This window comes from Stylophora pistillata, chromosome 14, assembly GCF_964205215.1.
Source record: "Stylophora pistillata chromosome 14, jaStyPist1.2, whole genome shotgun sequence".
NCBI classification, from domain to species: Eukaryota; Metazoa; Cnidaria; class Anthozoa; order Scleractinia; family Pocilloporidae; genus Stylophora; species Stylophora pistillata.
In genome coordinates, this window is record NC_142532.1 from 21,767,137 (window position 1) to 21,784,760 (window position 17,624).

General features: G+C 37.3%; 2 protein-coding genes across 3 annotated transcripts; both read left to right on the forward strand.

The window, feature by feature from the left end:
- The first annotated feature begins 464 nt into the window (after positions 1–464).
- LOC111336926 (cathepsin L-like peptidase) lies at positions 465–6,678 on the forward strand. Its single transcript, XM_022943104.2, has 6 exons — positions 465–605; positions 1,997–2,249; positions 2,732–2,926; positions 4,051–4,242; positions 4,582–4,853; positions 5,586–6,678. Exons 2-6 carry the CDS (start codon positions 2,004–2,006, stop codon positions 5,683–5,685), a joined length of 1,005 nt encoding a protein of 334 aa, XP_022798839.1. The 5' UTR covers positions 465–605; positions 1,997–2,003; the 3' UTR covers positions 5,686–6,678.
- Positions 6,679–8,602: 1,924 nt separating this feature from the next.
- LOC111336919 (cathepsin L) lies at positions 8,603–17,258 on the forward strand. 2 transcript variants are annotated; one of them, XM_022943093.2, is made up of 7 exons: positions 8,603–8,721; positions 8,944–8,981; positions 12,049–12,304; positions 12,664–12,858; positions 14,846–15,037; positions 15,939–16,213; positions 16,639–17,258. In XM_022943093.2, the coding sequence occupies exons 3-7, from the start codon at positions 12,062–12,064 to the stop codon at positions 16,736–16,738; spliced, it is 1,005 nt and encodes a 334-aa protein (XP_022798828.2). In that variant the 5' UTR covers positions 8,603–8,721; positions 8,944–8,981; positions 12,049–12,061; the 3' UTR covers positions 16,739–17,258. The 2 variants fall into 2 exon arrangements, with proteins under 2 accessions (XP_022798828.2, XP_022798830.2); XM_022943095.2 differs by having other exon boundaries at positions 8,617–8,716.
- Positions 17,259–17,624: the final 366 nt, after the last annotated feature.

Below are 17,624 nucleotides of genomic sequence, written 5' to 3' on the forward strand. Positions count from 1 at the left end.
TTCTTACAGTGCAAAGATGAACTGTGAGTTCATATGTTCTTTTCACCTTTCCTTTGGGGTTATCGTTGTTGTTTTGCACTCTTACTCGACTGACGTACTTCGACTCAGGTTAGCCATGCCAGATGCGGAGGAGACCGAAAAGAAAACACCAATGAATTTTATATTACTTTGCGATTTTTATAATTTATTTTAATATTCAGACAGAACATAGCCTGAGTTTCGGGTATACTTTTACCACCCGATTGCATTATTTGTAAGATGTCCATGGGGATAAACGAATAGAATGAAAGGGATATAAAGTACTGGGAAAAGTAAGAGCGTGTTGCTAATTATAATGTAAAGCGCGGGAAAAAACTTGTGACTGTCTTATGAGAGTCTCGTGACTCACGAGTTGTCTGATGCAAGTCATAATTGACCAATCAGATCACGCGAAAATATCATTATCCAATCAAATGCATAGTAGCAGGACTCAAACCAGCAGAATAAATACGCGCAGTTTCTGCGTGGATTACTATAACAAACTAAACTAAAAAAGAACTGGTTCTCTGGACTTCAGAACATTCTCTGTTATTTCATCAATTGTAGGTAATCCTGTAGTGTAGAAGGTGAGTACTGGCTTATTTTCATTATTTGTGATCGATGTGAGGAAAAGTAACTTGTGTTTTAGCACTTTTAACATCGAGAAATTATTAAACAATGAGTTGAAGAAAGTCTTCGTAAAATCCTCCTGTGCCGGCAATTTTTTTTTGCTCACTTTCGCTTCAAATTTTCGCGATTTTTCTATGATTATTTCTGTTTGATCGTCAAGGACTTGAAAATAGAATAGATAACCTTGGTAATAGTTTATGCTCTGAAATTTTTGCCCTTAACGCAGAGGTACATTCAACCATCGATTGATAACAGTCATTACACTTCAATGGCAAAACTTCAATTAAAACAAAAATCTTTCACGATCGCTCTCGTCAAACGCACTTTTTACATGCCTCAATGTGATCTGATTTCTCGGTTGACATTTTTTTTTTAAGACGACGCAAACAAAAAACACTCTCAACTACTTCAAATCTTTGCATCACATTATGTGCTGCAGAAAGATTAGACGAAAAGATTTGCAACATTGAAGTGCTATGACGTAAATTTACGCCTCGTGGTTGAACTCAGACAAGCAAAATGAATGATTACATTCCCCACATTACCAGATAAGCCTATGATCGATGTGTTTTCCAGCTAACATCTGAGGCGATGAGTTTGTTTTTTCAATAACCCTCTATTTCTAAGAGATGATTAACTTGCAAATTCTCCCCAAGATATCCATACATAAATCTCATAAACAGGTGATGAGAATGGAAAAAATTTATCAGCATTAGTTATTTCCTTGATCTGACATAAATTGATAGAGATATTTTAAGGAGATCATGTCTGTCTTTATAGTTTGTTCTCAGATTAAAGTATTAAATCTCCCTACTTATGTGAGGGGGCATTGGGATTTTCAGTTTTGCAGTTTGACCCTTTTTTCAAAACGAAAACTGCCAGTTCAGTTAATCAGTTTTTGTGCCTCAAAACGGTTTTGGTGTTCATTGGGTTTGCAGATTTTCCATTTTTTAGCATTTGGTTTTAGGTTTTCGTCAAAAATGCTAACAGGTATTTGGTATGTGATGTGGTTTTCAGTTTTTCTTTTTTGGGTTCTGGTTTCTCTTCAATCTGAGCAGCAATCATGCAACTCCACTGATCTTAAATAGCCACAAAAACCTCTGCATACACCACTTGTATGTATATGTATGTATGTATGTCACCACTGTATTGGATCAATTAGGGTTTTGATACCTGGGATGTGAAAATTTATTGGTTTTTCAGGCAGTTTTCATTTTGAATGAATTTTTTATGGTTTAGGATGTCCTCTCTTATATGTAAGGATATCAAGCAGTCAGAAAGGGGAGTTAGTGATTTGATCATGGCAATGAATAAAATCAAACTTTGATCTTTTCTTCCCTTACTGCAGATTCATCATGAAGTGTTTAGTTCTACTAGCTATCTATCTTGGAATTTCATCAGCCTGGCCAGCTGACAAACAAAAGCTTGATGCCCTTCAAGATCCCAGCTGGAAAGCTTGGAAATTTCTCCACAAAAAAGAGTATGAAAACAATGTAGAAGAGAAAGTGCGGAACTTTATCTGGCAAGACAACCTGAAGAGGATTGTTTCACACAATGAAGCTCACAAATATAAACTAGCTATGAATCACCTTGGAGACTTAGTAAGTTAAACCTGTGACTGCGGCAATCATAACTTCCTAACACAATAAGGAGGCAGTGTGGCTGAGTGGTCAGCGCGTTGGACTTGTAATCCACCACTCCCGCATTTGAGTCCTGCCCTGACCACTACCTGGATTTGTTTCACGGTAGCTCCGAGTTCAAATCCTCGGCACAAAAAAAACTAAAATTAATGCATGCAAAAATGACTAACTGAAAGTGCAATTGATGCCAATAATTGTGAAAGAAACAATATTGAATGAAAGTATGTGATATAAAAAAACAACAGAAGCTAACTAACCGGTGAAAAAAACACTATTAGACAACGAGAAACAGCAACAACACAAAAGTGTGACACCCTAATTAATGATTGAATACAATCCTCATGCTGAGATCTTACAAAACCCTTCCAAAACCAGGATCTCGCCAATAATTCCCCTGTTCGTCTAAGATATATTTCTCATAATGTTGCTGTAATTATTTTTAGACATCCCAAGAAGTAAAAGAATTGTTGAATGGTTACAAGACAAGGAAAAGTATAGCAGGCTCTAAAGAAAAGGCTTCCACATTTCTGGCACCATCAAATTTGAAGGTTCCTGACTCTGTTGACTGGAGAAAAGAAGGTTATGTTACTGCTGTTAAGAACCAGGGGCATTGTGGATCATGCTGGGCATTCAGTACAGTAAGTATTTTAATCAACAACATTTCTCTTAATCATTTAATGCTGTGAGGTGTTTAAAGTGCACCTAAACCCAAAAAATTTTTTTCGCTTAACAAAATAAGCTTCTTTTTTGAAGTATTTCTGTGCAAAAATTTTTCAATTTACTCAAATGTTTAATTTTCTGTGCCCAGTCAAAGTACGGAAAATCGGCCGCCATCTTGCCCCACAACCGAGAATAAAGAGGAATGGCTCTAGCGGGTAATGTGACGTCAAATCGAGAACACAAAAGTCTGCATTTCACACATTTTCACTTGTTTGGGAAGGTTGTCATCGATATTGTCCGAAATATGCCGACTAGGTGTGTTGTATGAGGAATGTATGAAGCGCGAAACCCTCTTGTAAAGTTCGCACGTTTCTACCTCTTCCAGCAACACACTTGGTCGGCATATTTTCGGACAATATCAACTACAACCTTCTCAAACAAGTGAAAATATGTGAAATGCAGACTTTTGTGTTCTCGATTTGACGTCACATTACCCGCTAGAGCCATTCCTCTTTAAAATCGGTCGTGGGGCAAGAGGGCAGCTGATTTTCCATATTTTGACTGAGCACAGAAAATTGAAGATTTGAGCAAATAAAAAAATTTTTGCACAGAAATACTCCAAAAAATACCCTTATTTCGTTTAGTGAAAAAAATTTTTGGGTTTAGGTGCACTTTAAGGCACATGGATCATAGTTAGTTCAAGGCTTCTTTCCCAAAAATAGATTCAAATGCTCTTGAATCTTATTCTTAGCCCCCTCCAGGCTTCTTATCAAGAGCTAATTTTGAGTATTGCCACAGGATTGAGACATTGGTAAAATCAACTGAGTCAACTTTACACCCACAATTTCAAGCCAAAAGAAATTTGATTGGAAGATTTGCTTTGATTTTCATAATGGAGAGCTCTTGTACAGAATAGCCAGCCAACATAAAGGAGAACATGTCTGTAAGCAGTACTTTTCACTGTCAGCTGACTACTTTTGACAATCCTGGTTTTTCCACTAAACATCCCTGTTACTAAGAATAATTCCTTAGTTAATAAAAGGTGCACAAAAAATTTAAGCAAATGTTACAAGAATGACCATTTTTTTATTTATTTTCCTAGACTGGAGCTCTGGAAGGACAGCACTTTAGGAAGACTGGAAAACTTGTTTCTCTTAGTGAACAGAATCTGGTTGATTGTTCATCAGCATTTGGTAACAATGGTTGTCACGGCGGTTTGATGGACAATGCATTTAGGTACATCAAAAGCAACGATGGAGTTGATACAGAAAACTCCTATCCTTATCAAGCAAAGGTACAAACATTTCTGTTACATTTCAGTGAAGTTATTTTGGTTTTACATATCCTAGACTTTGCCACAGTTAGCTTTCTTGCTCCAAATCATGGCTCACAATGTTCAATATAAAAGCATGAAAAATCTCCTATTTAGTTTACTCACCCTGATTATCATACACCTGATTTGCTCACCAAAATGTGCTAAAGCACTGTTCTCAAATTCCCTTTGGAATCCAAAGACCACATTGCCATACATTTGTTGGGCATCAAAAAACAAGCTGTTTTGCAGACTAGATATCATCAAGTTAAAGTGTAAATTGGATGCTAGACTTTCCAACAATCTTTCTTCTACATGTAGGTCAGCACTTGTCGCTTCAATGTAACCGATGTTGGTGCAACAGACACAGGTTATATAGATATCACATCTGGCGATGAATCTGCCCTCCAAGCTGCCTCAGCGTCAGTTGGTCCCATCTCCGTAGCAATTGATGCCAGCCAAAGCTCATTTCAGTTCTATCACTCAGGAGTCTACGATGACCCTGCTTGTAGCAGCACCCAACTTGATCATGGTGTCCTTGTGGTGGGATATGGAAATGAGAATGGACAGGACTACTGGCTAATCAAGAACAGGTTTGTTAACCCTCTCACTTCTATAAGTGATTAACATGAAACTTCTCCCTATAATATCCCACATTAGTTAGTATATACTAAAACAGTGGATAGCATCGAAGGCACGCTCTGATTGGCTAGTCAAACTCCGAATATCCTTTGCTATTTACCTCCAAGCAACTCGGGAAAATATTGGCATCCTGGTTTGCATCCATGACAAGCGAAGAAATCACTTGAATTAATGATGGTGGTGTATATTATCTCACTGTTTTAGTATATACTAAAACAATTATTCACCTCAGTGTCGGTGGTTAGCAGTGGATATTTACCTTGGTGCTTCGCAGCTCGGTAAATATTCACCACTAACCACCTCCACTTCGGTGAATAGTTGTTAATTATCCAGCAAACAGGTAATGAGAATACTCAAACTTACCAGGTAGAAGTTGATATCTTGATGTGACACCAAATTCTCCTTGCTAATTTACAAGAAAATGTGTAGCAGCTAGAGGGGAGAGTGAAAAGATCAGATATTGGGAGTTAATCAAAGAGTTGAGAGATTTTGTCAAGTGAGAGGGAAACAAGGCAGCCTTATGTATGGCAATTAGCATTCAGGATTGAAAGTATACATGTGCCTGCAGACCCCAAGCCTGGGCTATACTTTCCACCATATAGTAAAGCTCATGAATGTCATGAGAACTTGTCGCGATATCAAATACCAGAAGAGTGAAATTCTTTTCTTTTATCATTTTTCAGTTGGGGACCATTGTGGGGAGAGGAAGGCTTCATCAAAATTGCCAGAAACCAGAACAACAAATGTGGAGTTGCGACGGCAGCAAGCTACCCCTTGGTTTAGGTGTAAGCTGTGATAGGAAATGCAGAAAAATAGGCTACAAAAAAAATTAACTGCTTTGTAATTGCTTCAAATTAATTTTGTTTTCCTATTTGTAAGATAATCAACACAATATTTTCACCAAATGTACAAGAACATTGTCATAGCTCTTATTATTGATATACATGACTGGTACCTTGATTATGGATTTCTGGAAGAAATTTTTTTACATGGATCAAACAGATTGTTCTTTTGGAAGTCTACATGATTGGCATCAACTTGCCATATTTCTCTGTGGAACCGATATTACCACTTGAAGACATTATGCACTATTTAAGATATATTTAATATATTTCAGTGGAAATGGAACATTTATATTTGATACGTTACTGTTACATACTGGTTTCTACCTTCAAATATTTTCCTTATTTAAGCCTTTCTCCAACTAGGAAATAGGAGACAAACCATCTAGTTAGTTGGCTCTGGAGATTTATAATCTTTTTTTCTGAAATTTATGTGTGGGTTAACCCTATGGCCCCTAATAGTGACTAGCATCTAATTGTTCCTTACAATATCACCTCTGAATTAAACATGAAGATCACAAGAATAAAGGAAATGATCACCAACCAGAGGAGCTCTTGATTGTTAAACAAATTCTCTTTAGGTCAGCATCTTGGAAATGTATAGAGAACAGTATGGAGAATATACATACTGATGTTGAGATGTAAAGGGTGAATTGTTTGACAATTTTGTTTGAGTAAAGGAGTTTCCTCTAGTGTTTGTTGTGTTTTCCTGTGTTATGTGCCAGTGCAGCATACTTTTTACTGATAATGTGACAAAATTGAAAATGTTGGAACACTCCCTGGATAAAACTGAAAGGTTTACCTTTGCCACGAGCATTTTCACTGCATTATAATTTCATTGTTCAAATATTAATACATATTATTTGGTTTAAATTTTTAACAGGCATTCATAGCTATAAACAAATAAAGTGTGACTCGATGATCATTTTTTCAACATTTTGCTCAGTTTTTTATGACTCTTGTAGATTATGATTGACGCGAACGCAAGTGTGTTTTCTGTAAGTGCCTTAGGCTGTGCTCTAAGAAAAATTAAAGAGAGCCCATTGCTCTGAAACTGAAATTCAGGGTACCAAGCATATGCTTTTGATGAAAAACTAAGATTCTGGAGTCGCCCGAGAGCAAAAGTAAGGCACTAAGATGCGGGTGTTACGAAGACCTAAGACCCGGTCTTCATTTTCGTAGTGCGAAAACGAAGACCCAGTAAACAGAAAACCGTAGAAATCAAAACTTAAACATACATTAAACAGCAACAACGCTTAGTAATATAATACATTACACTTCACGCGTTTCTTCCCATTATTATACTACCCGTATTATTATACGGCCCGTCTTGTCTGTTCGGTTTCGCTATGCGAGCCAATTTGGTGTTGATATTCTCGAGGGTTTCCTCGGGTAAACTTACAACACATTATTCTGGAACAGCAGGCAGAATTCGAACGCTAGACGCCTTTGATTTATAGTCAGCATTGCTTGAAAGAATAACAGAGAACGCGTTCTGTAAAGGAAAAATTACTCTTGGGTTATGTCAATAAATAATCAATTTCTACTATATTTCATAGCTAAAATAGATTCTGACGGTCGTTCAGCTTTCTCTGCTGGAAAATTCTCGTTAAAAAGTAAGCAATTCTTTTGGCTAATGCAGGGTCTTCGTTTTCGTACTACGAAAACGGAGTAGTAATAATATCAATGATAATATCAATGATATTAGTAATAATATCATAAATAATATCAATGATAATCATTATTATTAAAAACTAGATCATTGGATAATGCAATTAAAGACTTTTTATTGGCTTAGCCATTATGGTATACCAGCCAATATACCATAATCTGCAAATATGGTAAGCGTACGTGTCAGGTTAAAATTAAAAGGGAGCTAAAAATTTAGTAAAATTTAATGATTCAATTTAACGTTTTTAATAAAACAATTATTCCACTTACGCTTGTTGGATATGAGATGATTATAGCCAACTCGGCGCTACGCGTCTCGTTGACTATCTATCATCTATCCAACGCGCGCTCGTGGAATAATTGTTAATTATTTTCTATTCCCATACTTCTACGATTACAATTATTATCACTATGTTGTAAATTATTTATTGGGGCTGAATATCAATTGGGACATCGTCCTGTTTTCTTCTCCAGTTGCTGATGTTATTTTGTTAAGCGCAAAAAATTCAATAAAGTTGCATTCGAATTCTGCCTGCTATTCCAGAATAATAATATGTGTGGTAAGTTTACCCGAGGAAACCCTAGAGAATATCAACACCAAATTGGCTCGCATAGCGAAACAGAACACTGATAAGACGAGCCGCATAATAATACGGGCAGTACAATAATAATGGGAAGAAACGCGTGAAGTGTAATGTATTATATTACTAAGCGTTATTACTCTTGTAATTTCTACGGTTTTCTGTTTACAGGGTCTTCGTTTTCGTACTACGAAAACGAAGACCTGGGGTCTTCGTTTTCGTACTACGAAAACGAAGACCGGGTCTTAGGTCTTAGGTCTTCGTTTTTGAGGGTCTTCGTTTTTGAGGGTCATCGTTTTTGAGGGTCTTCGTTTTTGAGGGTCTTCGTTTTTGAAACACCCCACTACCAGGTGCTGCTAGTTGGGGACAATTCTGGAATGTAAACCATCACTTGGCCCTTGGTCACAGCCTATGGAACGAGGCACGGCACTCGATGTCATAGAGGGAAACTGCTGTTTTCTTTCTTTCTATTTAAGATTTTCCTTGGCAAAATTCCCATTGATCTTTAGATCGATTGAGTGCAGGCAAACTAGAAAACTTTGATTGGGATACCGGTGGGGAACACGAAGCGCTTGGGTGGGAGAAATGTGAAGGACACGAATCACATGACCGTGACTCAGCGCCTACATCACAAGGTCAGCGGTTACGGTATTCTAAGTATCAACACAAACAAAGATTAAATGTTCTACTTGTTCTCCGAACTGCTGCTTTCATAGCTAAGTAAGGTTGGTTGTAGTAATTCCTTTTTCTTGTATGTTTTTCTCGTATGAGTTTTACGGTTTCTACGTGTGAACACGAGGAACCGATCGCAAATTTTCAACAAGTACCCTTCGGCGTCATTGGAAACTGATGCATGCGTCACTGGATCACTTGAGTCACGAGTTTTCCCTTTCTTTTGTCTAATATAATTTGCTACAAAAGCCGATACTCATTTTCTTTTTCCATAGACCCATTCTTTTTAAAGAGGAGAAAACTTCAAGTGTTGGTAAGAATGATTAGATGTTAAAATCTTTACTATTTCCCTCAACTGATTCATTCCCGATGTTCTAAAGTGTTGCTAACTAGTTTAATAAGTTATCTAATTCTCTTTGGATGTTCTTCAAGATAAAAGAAAGCGATCCCGTTGAAAATCTAGGATCTTCTTTTACTTAACTTCTCTTTCCATGATTGTCTTTCCTTTAAACTTTTCTTTTTGAAATCGACGATTAATTTCTAACTCATGTGTATGTAGATTGTAGGTTTCTTCATAATGGCGAATGCATACACTTAAAATTAACGGAATTTCGATTATTCTATCTTCAAGCATTTATAGTCTTTCTCTAATATGTGCTTGTTAACTCTGGATAGTTCTGGATAGTGGGATCGCTGAGATAACCTCGTACTCATTTAGGAATACTTCGAAATCTTACTTTACATTTAGCAAGTTTTCAGGGATTGCGCTTAAGTCCTAAGACATGCAGCATTTTAACTGTCAGTCTTTTGGGTTTAGAGGGGATGTAATGTATTTGTAAAGATAAAGCAAAACAACAATCTTTTCGTCTAAAACTTTTACCATTTGTCAACCAGACAAATCAGACAAACTTGATGGGGAAATCATTTTACCAACTAAAGGAAAATTTGAAAAACTTTAATTAAAAAAAAATATATGTATGTATTTTGTGGTTGTCCTATTTTAAAGAAATCAATGGAATTTTTTTTGTTTCCAATGGTCATTGAAGCTACTCAAAACTGAAATTTTGTAATTTCTGCTGGTTGATTCTTTGTGATTGGCATTTAATCAGAACACAGCTTGACACCTGGCTGATTAAGAAAACAAATTGAATAAGAAGTCACCTTGTTAAAAGAAGCCTCAAATTCACATTCATGGTATGCAAACCATACTTTCAGTTAGTTTCCCAAATTATGACTCCAAGAAACTGCAAGCCAGATCAAACTCTTCTCTCTTAGTTTAGTTTGATGTATATATTGAAGTGAAGGGTTGTTTTCCTTTTATAAAGATCATTCAACTGTACATAGTTAACTATGAACTGTATGAAAATGAAACGTGTCGTAGATGTCTGTAAACCATTATCGTTTTGCATCATCTTCTCAGTAGCATGGTCACAATATACATTTTTTTATCAAATTGAATTTTCAAATCAGCCGCTGTGAAACTGAGTGAATCATGAAATGTGAAGATATCTATAGAAAGTTATTTTGTCTAGTCACAATAATAATAATAATAATAATAATAATAATAACACCTTTATTTAGACACGATTATGTTTAAAGCTGAACAGCTTGTGGGGTCGTGTGTAAATCCAAATAAACTCTAAATTAAATATATTCAAATGATGATGGTTTTTGAGGAGAGGGGAAAACTGGAGTACCCAGAGAAAAACCTCTCGGAGCAGAGTAGAGAACCAACAAACTCAATCCACTTATGATGCCACGTCCGGGAATCGAACCTGGGACACATTGATGAAAGGCAAGCGCTCTCACTGCTATGCCAACCCTGCTCCCCACAAGTGTGGGACAAAGAAAAAAATTCCGAATCTCCACGAGGAATGGAACCTCAGACCTTCGGATTCTGTACTCCAATGCTTTGCCTCTGAGCCACATATTAATTGTCACATAATAATTGTCACTGCTAATCACCGTCGCAAAGTACAGCAACAACGCAGCTCAACAAGGTCGAACCGAAAGCTTACAATGGCGCCTCTGGCAGCCACTATACAGTCTGTGTGTGACCTTGGAGCACAGCTTACAGCCAGGTGGAATCAGCTGTATGTTGGTTTTTGGTGAGGGAGGAAAACCAGAGAACCCGGAGAAAAACCCTCAAAGCAGAGAAGAGAGCCTACACAAACTCAACCCACTTGTGGTATCTGGTCTGGGAATCGAACCCGGGCCACATTGGTGGGAGGCAAGTGCTCTCACCATTACGCCATCCCTACTTCCGACTCTATTGTGAACACGACCCATTATGAAGCTCATATAGTAAGAGTTATTTTATTATAATTATGTACAAGGCTAAAAGATTAAGAAAAAATTATTAAAATGTTTAAACCAAACATTTTCGGTTCTTTGCCATCATCAGGTTGAAAATAATGACCATCTGTACATATACATATATATCTTATGTGATTCCTGATGGGAAAAGCTTGGAGATACAAGAAATAACGTTTTTGTTCAAACTGAGGCGGAATTGTGGGATCATTAGCCCCTCTACAATCCAACGCTTGTGGAATGTTTCTGCTGAGGAGAGAACATGCCAAGTGAAAGAATGTGATGGATTTTCCCACAAGTGTTTTGCAGGTTCAGAGGTGTGAGCAGAATTTGAATGCTCCGCAATGCGTACTGCTAGCCAGGTAGTCACAACATATGTGTGACTTTACAAACATGACGAAACAATCTCATCAATAATTTAAGATGAAGTAAATTAATAAAATTAAAAAGACACCTATTAATAAAGGATCTCTTATTAAAGTGTTCTGTTTTAACAGCAGGTAAAATAAAATCATGTCCTCTGTTTCACAAAAATCTCAGTTTCTTAGGAGGTAATAGTTGATAAAGGGGGTGGGAAGGAGTATCTAATAATGTTCCATAGCTTACAGTCTCGATTTCTTGTAACTTCAGCTATTGACCACTTTCATAAATGGCTGCTGGATTGATAATTCTTTTGTTTAAATTTAAATTAGCCTTTCTGGCCTCATTCTCCAGTTCAAAATTCAAAAGAATGCATTATCTCAAGCGAGGCTAGTGAGGCTAATTTGAATTTAAACAAAAGAATATCAATCCGGCAGCCATTTATGAAAGTGGGGTATTATGTACATACAGGTTGTTGGTGTAACCAACAACCGCATAAATTATGACAACCGCATAAATTATGACATGCCTCTTGCATAATGCTAGAAAGGGAAATGTCAAAAGTGTCAAGTGTTCAGCTTTCTATTACCAATCATAATGGAACTGATGACTGAAAACAAGTACAAAACTGCAAATGATCATAATTTCGGCCAGAAGTGTACATCTACTAGGTAATTATCTCATACCTAATTTTCTGTTTGTTTCAGGAATTACACATTCATGATGGCCCACTCAACCGTTGCCCTGTTAATAACTCTTTCTGTATCTGTGGCTCTGTCAGAACTTTTGATCAACGACAATGTTTGGCACTCTTGGAAAGAATTTCACAGCAAGAAATATGCATCAGATGATGAAGAAAGCCTGCGCTATACCATCTGGAACGAAAATATGAAGACTATCAAGAAACATAATGCTGACCCAAACAGCAAATTCACCCTTCAAATGAACCATTTAGGAGACATGGTATACCAATTGCTGTAAACTATGAATTTAATTATTAAAGATAATATATGATACACAAAATTGAAATATGTCCAATGATTTTTTTTCTGAAATGTCAACTTTCCAAGGGCTTGACACTAATGGTAGCCCACTAGCCACAGACTAGTAGAAATTCAGTTTCAGCTAGTGGTTTTCAATTTCCACTAGCCAGTTCAGCTAGTAAACAAACTGAAATTGTTGTAACATGTATAACATCTAAGATGTCACTAGCCACTTGGCTAGTAAGTTGAAAAGTTAGTGTCGAGCCCTGTTTCCAAATTTGCTATTAGTAGACACTTTTTGTTTAGCAACTCATCTCTTTTGGTTGTGTTTATATATAGACAAGTAAAGAAGTTCATTTGATTATAAATGGCTACAACAAAGCTCTCAAGGACACAAAGAGCAAAGAAGGTTCATCTACATTTCTGCCACCAAGCAATACTGAGCTTCCAGACACAGTTGATTGGAGAAAGAAGGGTTATGTTACTAAGGTCAAGAATCAAGGGCAGTGTGGGTCATGCTGGGCATTCAGTACAGTAAGAAATTTTGTTTTGTTTTGTACTGTTTTTTGTTTTTTGTTTTTTTTTTGAGGTAATTTGGTTATATCAACTAAGTTGAAATTGTAAATTGGCCACCGTAAAGAGTTAAAAGGCTGACATTTCAAGCCTTACCCTGTTTCTGTCGTTCAAGCGGGTTACCACCGCACCCAACTTATTGATCGACATTCAGCACTACAAACGTCGCATAAGGAAGATTCGGACCGCATTCCATTCACTCTCACGTTTCACCCTTGCAACCACTCAGTTAAATCCATCATTCTTAAAAACTTTAAATTACTTCAAAATGATCCAGAGACAAGCACTATCTTTTCGCAGCCTCCGCTCATTTCATTCAAATGCGACAAAAACATAGGCAATTTTTTGGTCAGAAGTTCTTTTCAGACTAATGACCAACCAGGCACTTTTAAATGCGCTCGTGTACGATGCAAAACATATCCTTTCATTCACAGCACTGATAAAATATCGGGACCTAACCGATCCATTAAGATCACCGATCACTTAATTCACATGCACCTCCGCCAATGTAATCTATTGCATAACTTGCACTTATTGCAAACAGATATAAATCGGCGAAACAGGCAGAAGATTAGGTGACTGATTCCGAGAACACCTTCGAGACGTGGAAAGGAATGACAAGGACACATCAAAACCAGTCGCTAGACATTTTAATTTATTTAATTATTCTAAGCAACATATGGCAATCTGCAGTCTTTCCTTACACTTAGGTAGCATGGAAAGCTGTAAAAATCCTGAACAAAAGCTCATCTTTCAAACCGGCAGTCTAAATCCCACAGGGATCAACGAACGCTTTTCATTCCACTAATTTATTCGTGTTTTTCTCATTGCCATGTTCCCACCAACAACGTAGCTCCATTTTCTGCCTTTAAAAGCCCACACAACCCACAATGCCTCTATTCACTCCGACGAAGGGCTAACGCTCGAAACGTCAGCTTTTGTAATCGTTACAGTGGCCAATTTACCACTTCAACTTTGTTGATATATCCAAATTATTTCGTTACTCCCACCGACGTAGCCCCAAACAGTTTCTTTCGAAACTATCAGCCCTTATTTCAAGCGTTAGCCCTTCATCAGAGGGAATGGAGGAATTGTGGATTGTGTGTGGCTTTATATGCAGAAAGTGGAGCTACGCTATTGGTGGGATTGTAGTGATGAGAAAAAGACAAATAAAGTAGTAGAATGAAAAGCGTTTGTTGATACCTATGGGGTTAAGAGTGCCGATTTGAAAGATAAACTTTTGTTCAAGAATTTTGTGGCTTTCCGAGCTACCTGAATGTAAGGAAAGGCCACAGATTGCCATATGCTGCCTTGAATGATTAGGTACATGAAACTGTCAAGCGACTGGTTTTGATGCATCCTTGTCATTCCTTTCAATGTTGAGAAGGTGTTCTCGGAATCGGTCACCTAGTCATCTTCCTGTTCTTTTATTTAACCCTATACACCTCAGTATGCAACTTGCATATTTCCTACAGTACTAACCAGGATGATTTCATCAACAAACAAGATCTTGCGTTTGGTTGGAAATCTTTTCTTTTATTCCGTGTCAGTCATGTTTGATTCAGCTGTGTGGTGCTGTAAGGAGAAATTAGTAGCTGAAGTCACCCTAATCTGTGTACTGGAACCTTTTGAGTACAATTGACGTTTAGGAAGTGATGTTTGCAGTGAGGCCCTTCCCCCAAAAGATAAACCAATTATACTTCTGATCCATTAACTACATGTCAGTCATCATTCTCTCTGAAGCCTTTCAATCTGAAGATCTTGTTAGTAAATGAATTCTCCTTGCTGTCTGCCATACAATTCTTATGATATTAGTTAAAATAATTTGGTATATTGGATCAATGAATAATCCCCTAATTGATATTTTTCTTCCTTCTCATTAGTTATTTACCCACTCATGGAAGTAAAGTTTTTTAGAGGAATTTTTTTGCAACCTTTTCCATTTCAGACTGGTTCCCTTGAAGGCCAGCATTTCAAGAAAACAGGAAATCTGGTGTCTTTAAGTGAACAAAACCTGGTTGACTGCTCTGAGAAATTTGGAAATCATGGTTGTGAGGGAGGCTTGATGGACAACGCATTCAAGTACATCAAGGCTAACGATGGCATTGATACAGAAAAAAGTTATCCCTACAAGGGCAAGGTTGGTACTTAATTGGTAACTCTATATCAAACCTAGAAAATCAATCTCTCTCTTCCATTCCGTAATTAATATACTGTCTGTTGGCTGTTCAACCCCATTCCTCCATTTGTCCCTGACTGCCTCTACTCCACACTGCTTTGTGAGATCTAAAACAAAAAAAGCTGGTTATGGATTGCTGAAATATTGTTGACAAAATCAGGAGTGAGATCTGCAACTTTGTTTCTCCAACTGCCTGAGGGCTACATATACACACATGGAGAGATGTGAAGTCCACTTCTGTGACTCTTGAGGTTTCTGAAATTTTTTTTTTCCAGAAGTCAGTTCATGTCTGCAGAATTTTCTTGTCTTTGTAAGAACAGTATCAATTAATTGTTACTCTCTGGTTCAATCTCTTGCCTCAGATATCTGGTTTATTTTGGAAAGGTGAAAGGTATATCACATGTGAGGCCTGAGTAGTCCAGTGGTCAGTGCGCTGGACTCTGGGTCAGATGGCCCAGGTTCAAGTCTTGGCTGGGGCTTGACGTTGTGTCCTTAAGCAAGACGCTTCACTCACATTGCTTCATCTTCTCAGATAGGAGGTAATGCTGGAGGTCCCGTCTCCTGTACCTATCAATTAGTTAATTTCAGCAGGGGACGTTAAAGTACCCACATCATGAGATTACTATGATGTGGTCTGGTCTGTTTACTGGGAATGGGGGAGGGGGCCTCTGTAAAATTTCCCCTTTATTAATTGTAAACTGCCACCGGCAGTCTGGAAAAGTCTTCTGTACAGTGTTGTAAAGCGCACTATAGCATTTACATGGAAATGCGCTATAGCAACCGATATATTATTATTATTATTATTATTATTATTATTATTATTATTATGTACTTTATGTACCCACTTTGACCATTCCTCTAGAATGAGAGGTGCAAATTCAATGCATCATCAGTTGGTGCGGATGACACTGGTTACGTTGATGTCAAACATGGAGATGAGGATGCCTTGAAGATTGCTGTTGCCACAGTTGGACCAATCTCTGTAGCAATTGACGCTGGACATATGTCCTTCCAATTCTACAAGGATGGTGTTTATGATGAGCCTGCCTGCAGCCGTGTTGACCTGGACCACGGTGTGCTGGCTGTAGGGTACGGAACAACTGCAGATGGGAAAGACTACTGGCTTGTCAAGAACAGGTAAGTATTTTGGGTGTGGCTTGCAATTGAAGGAGTGAATAACTTTTTCTGCATCCAATTCTCATGGAAATACAACAGTGTTCCCAGCCTAAACTGGGGAAGATCTGGTGTTATAATTCACCATTTCTGGTGGTCAAAGTTGTTTTTAAACAGTTTTTGAAACATCAAGTGTTTAACTGTAAGACCACTCACTGTTAATGTTGTTCATAAGCCTGCAAGTTAGTTCTCATGTGAAAGTGTTGCCTTAGGGCACAGCTTTCTATTACTCTGTCACTAGTCACTTATGGAAAAGGTACTGACACCCTCGAACATGCAGAAAAGATATGGAAACTGTCAAGTGACAACAGGTGTAAAAACCTGTAGTTCACGATTGTATTAAAAGATCTGCTGATTTTGTCTTTTTTTTTTTTTTTCGGTTTGTGCAGCTGGGGAAAAAGCTGGGGCATGGATGGTTACATTATGATGTCAAGGAACAAAGACAACCAATGTGGAATTGCCACAGATGCTAGCTACCCACTGGTTTAACAACCAGCTATACTCTACGGACTCAGGTCTTGAATAAAGAAACAATGAAATTTATGCATTCAGAAGCTTAGTCAAGTTGTTCAATTTATAGTTTATGGTATCACGTAGATGTAATTTTTCTTAAAGCAACTAGCTGTAAAATAAGTTAGGTTTTAAAAGACTTGTATCCAATTATTACCATTCAATTGACTTGTCATAGTCAATTGTTAGTTAAGTGGTACTTTTGTTATATTATAGTTGAATAGTTGTCAGCTAGCTAGGGCTCTTAAGATCTGATTGAAGTTTAACACACAACTTAGATTTAAAACAGTAAAGGAACAGTCACCTCTAGTTTGTCAATATTTAACTTTTACTCATGCCCATATTTATTGTTAATAGATATGTGAAATTTCTGCTGGTTATATAATTAGTAAGTAAATGGTGTTGGGATTGTTTAAGTACTTGCCAGCTTGTATTCTTAGGTAACTTTATAATACTGTAAATTTTAATTTATTGATTAAAGTTTTCATTAAAAATTTGATTGGTGCTTGTATCAATGAAAGTGTGTTGGTAATAAGACTAAGTTGTTATCATTTCTGTCTTTGACCCTTCAGCTCCCAAGGCCTGATTTTTAATTCTCCCCCCAACTGCAACACATTTCCTTATAAACAAGCTGTTGCATGTAAACACTTAAAAGACTTGATTACCAGTCAGAGGCTTCAGAAAAGAAGCAGTCCAACAAATCACAAGAATATTTGCCATGTACAGAGAGAGATCAGGATCCAGCGTAACAAGTAAACATACATGATGTTTGCACTGGGCCAGTTATTCATATAAACAAAGTTAAGCCATTTTTTAAAAAAACGGCATTCTAAGCCATCTTAAATTTGTGAACAGTGTCAAGAGG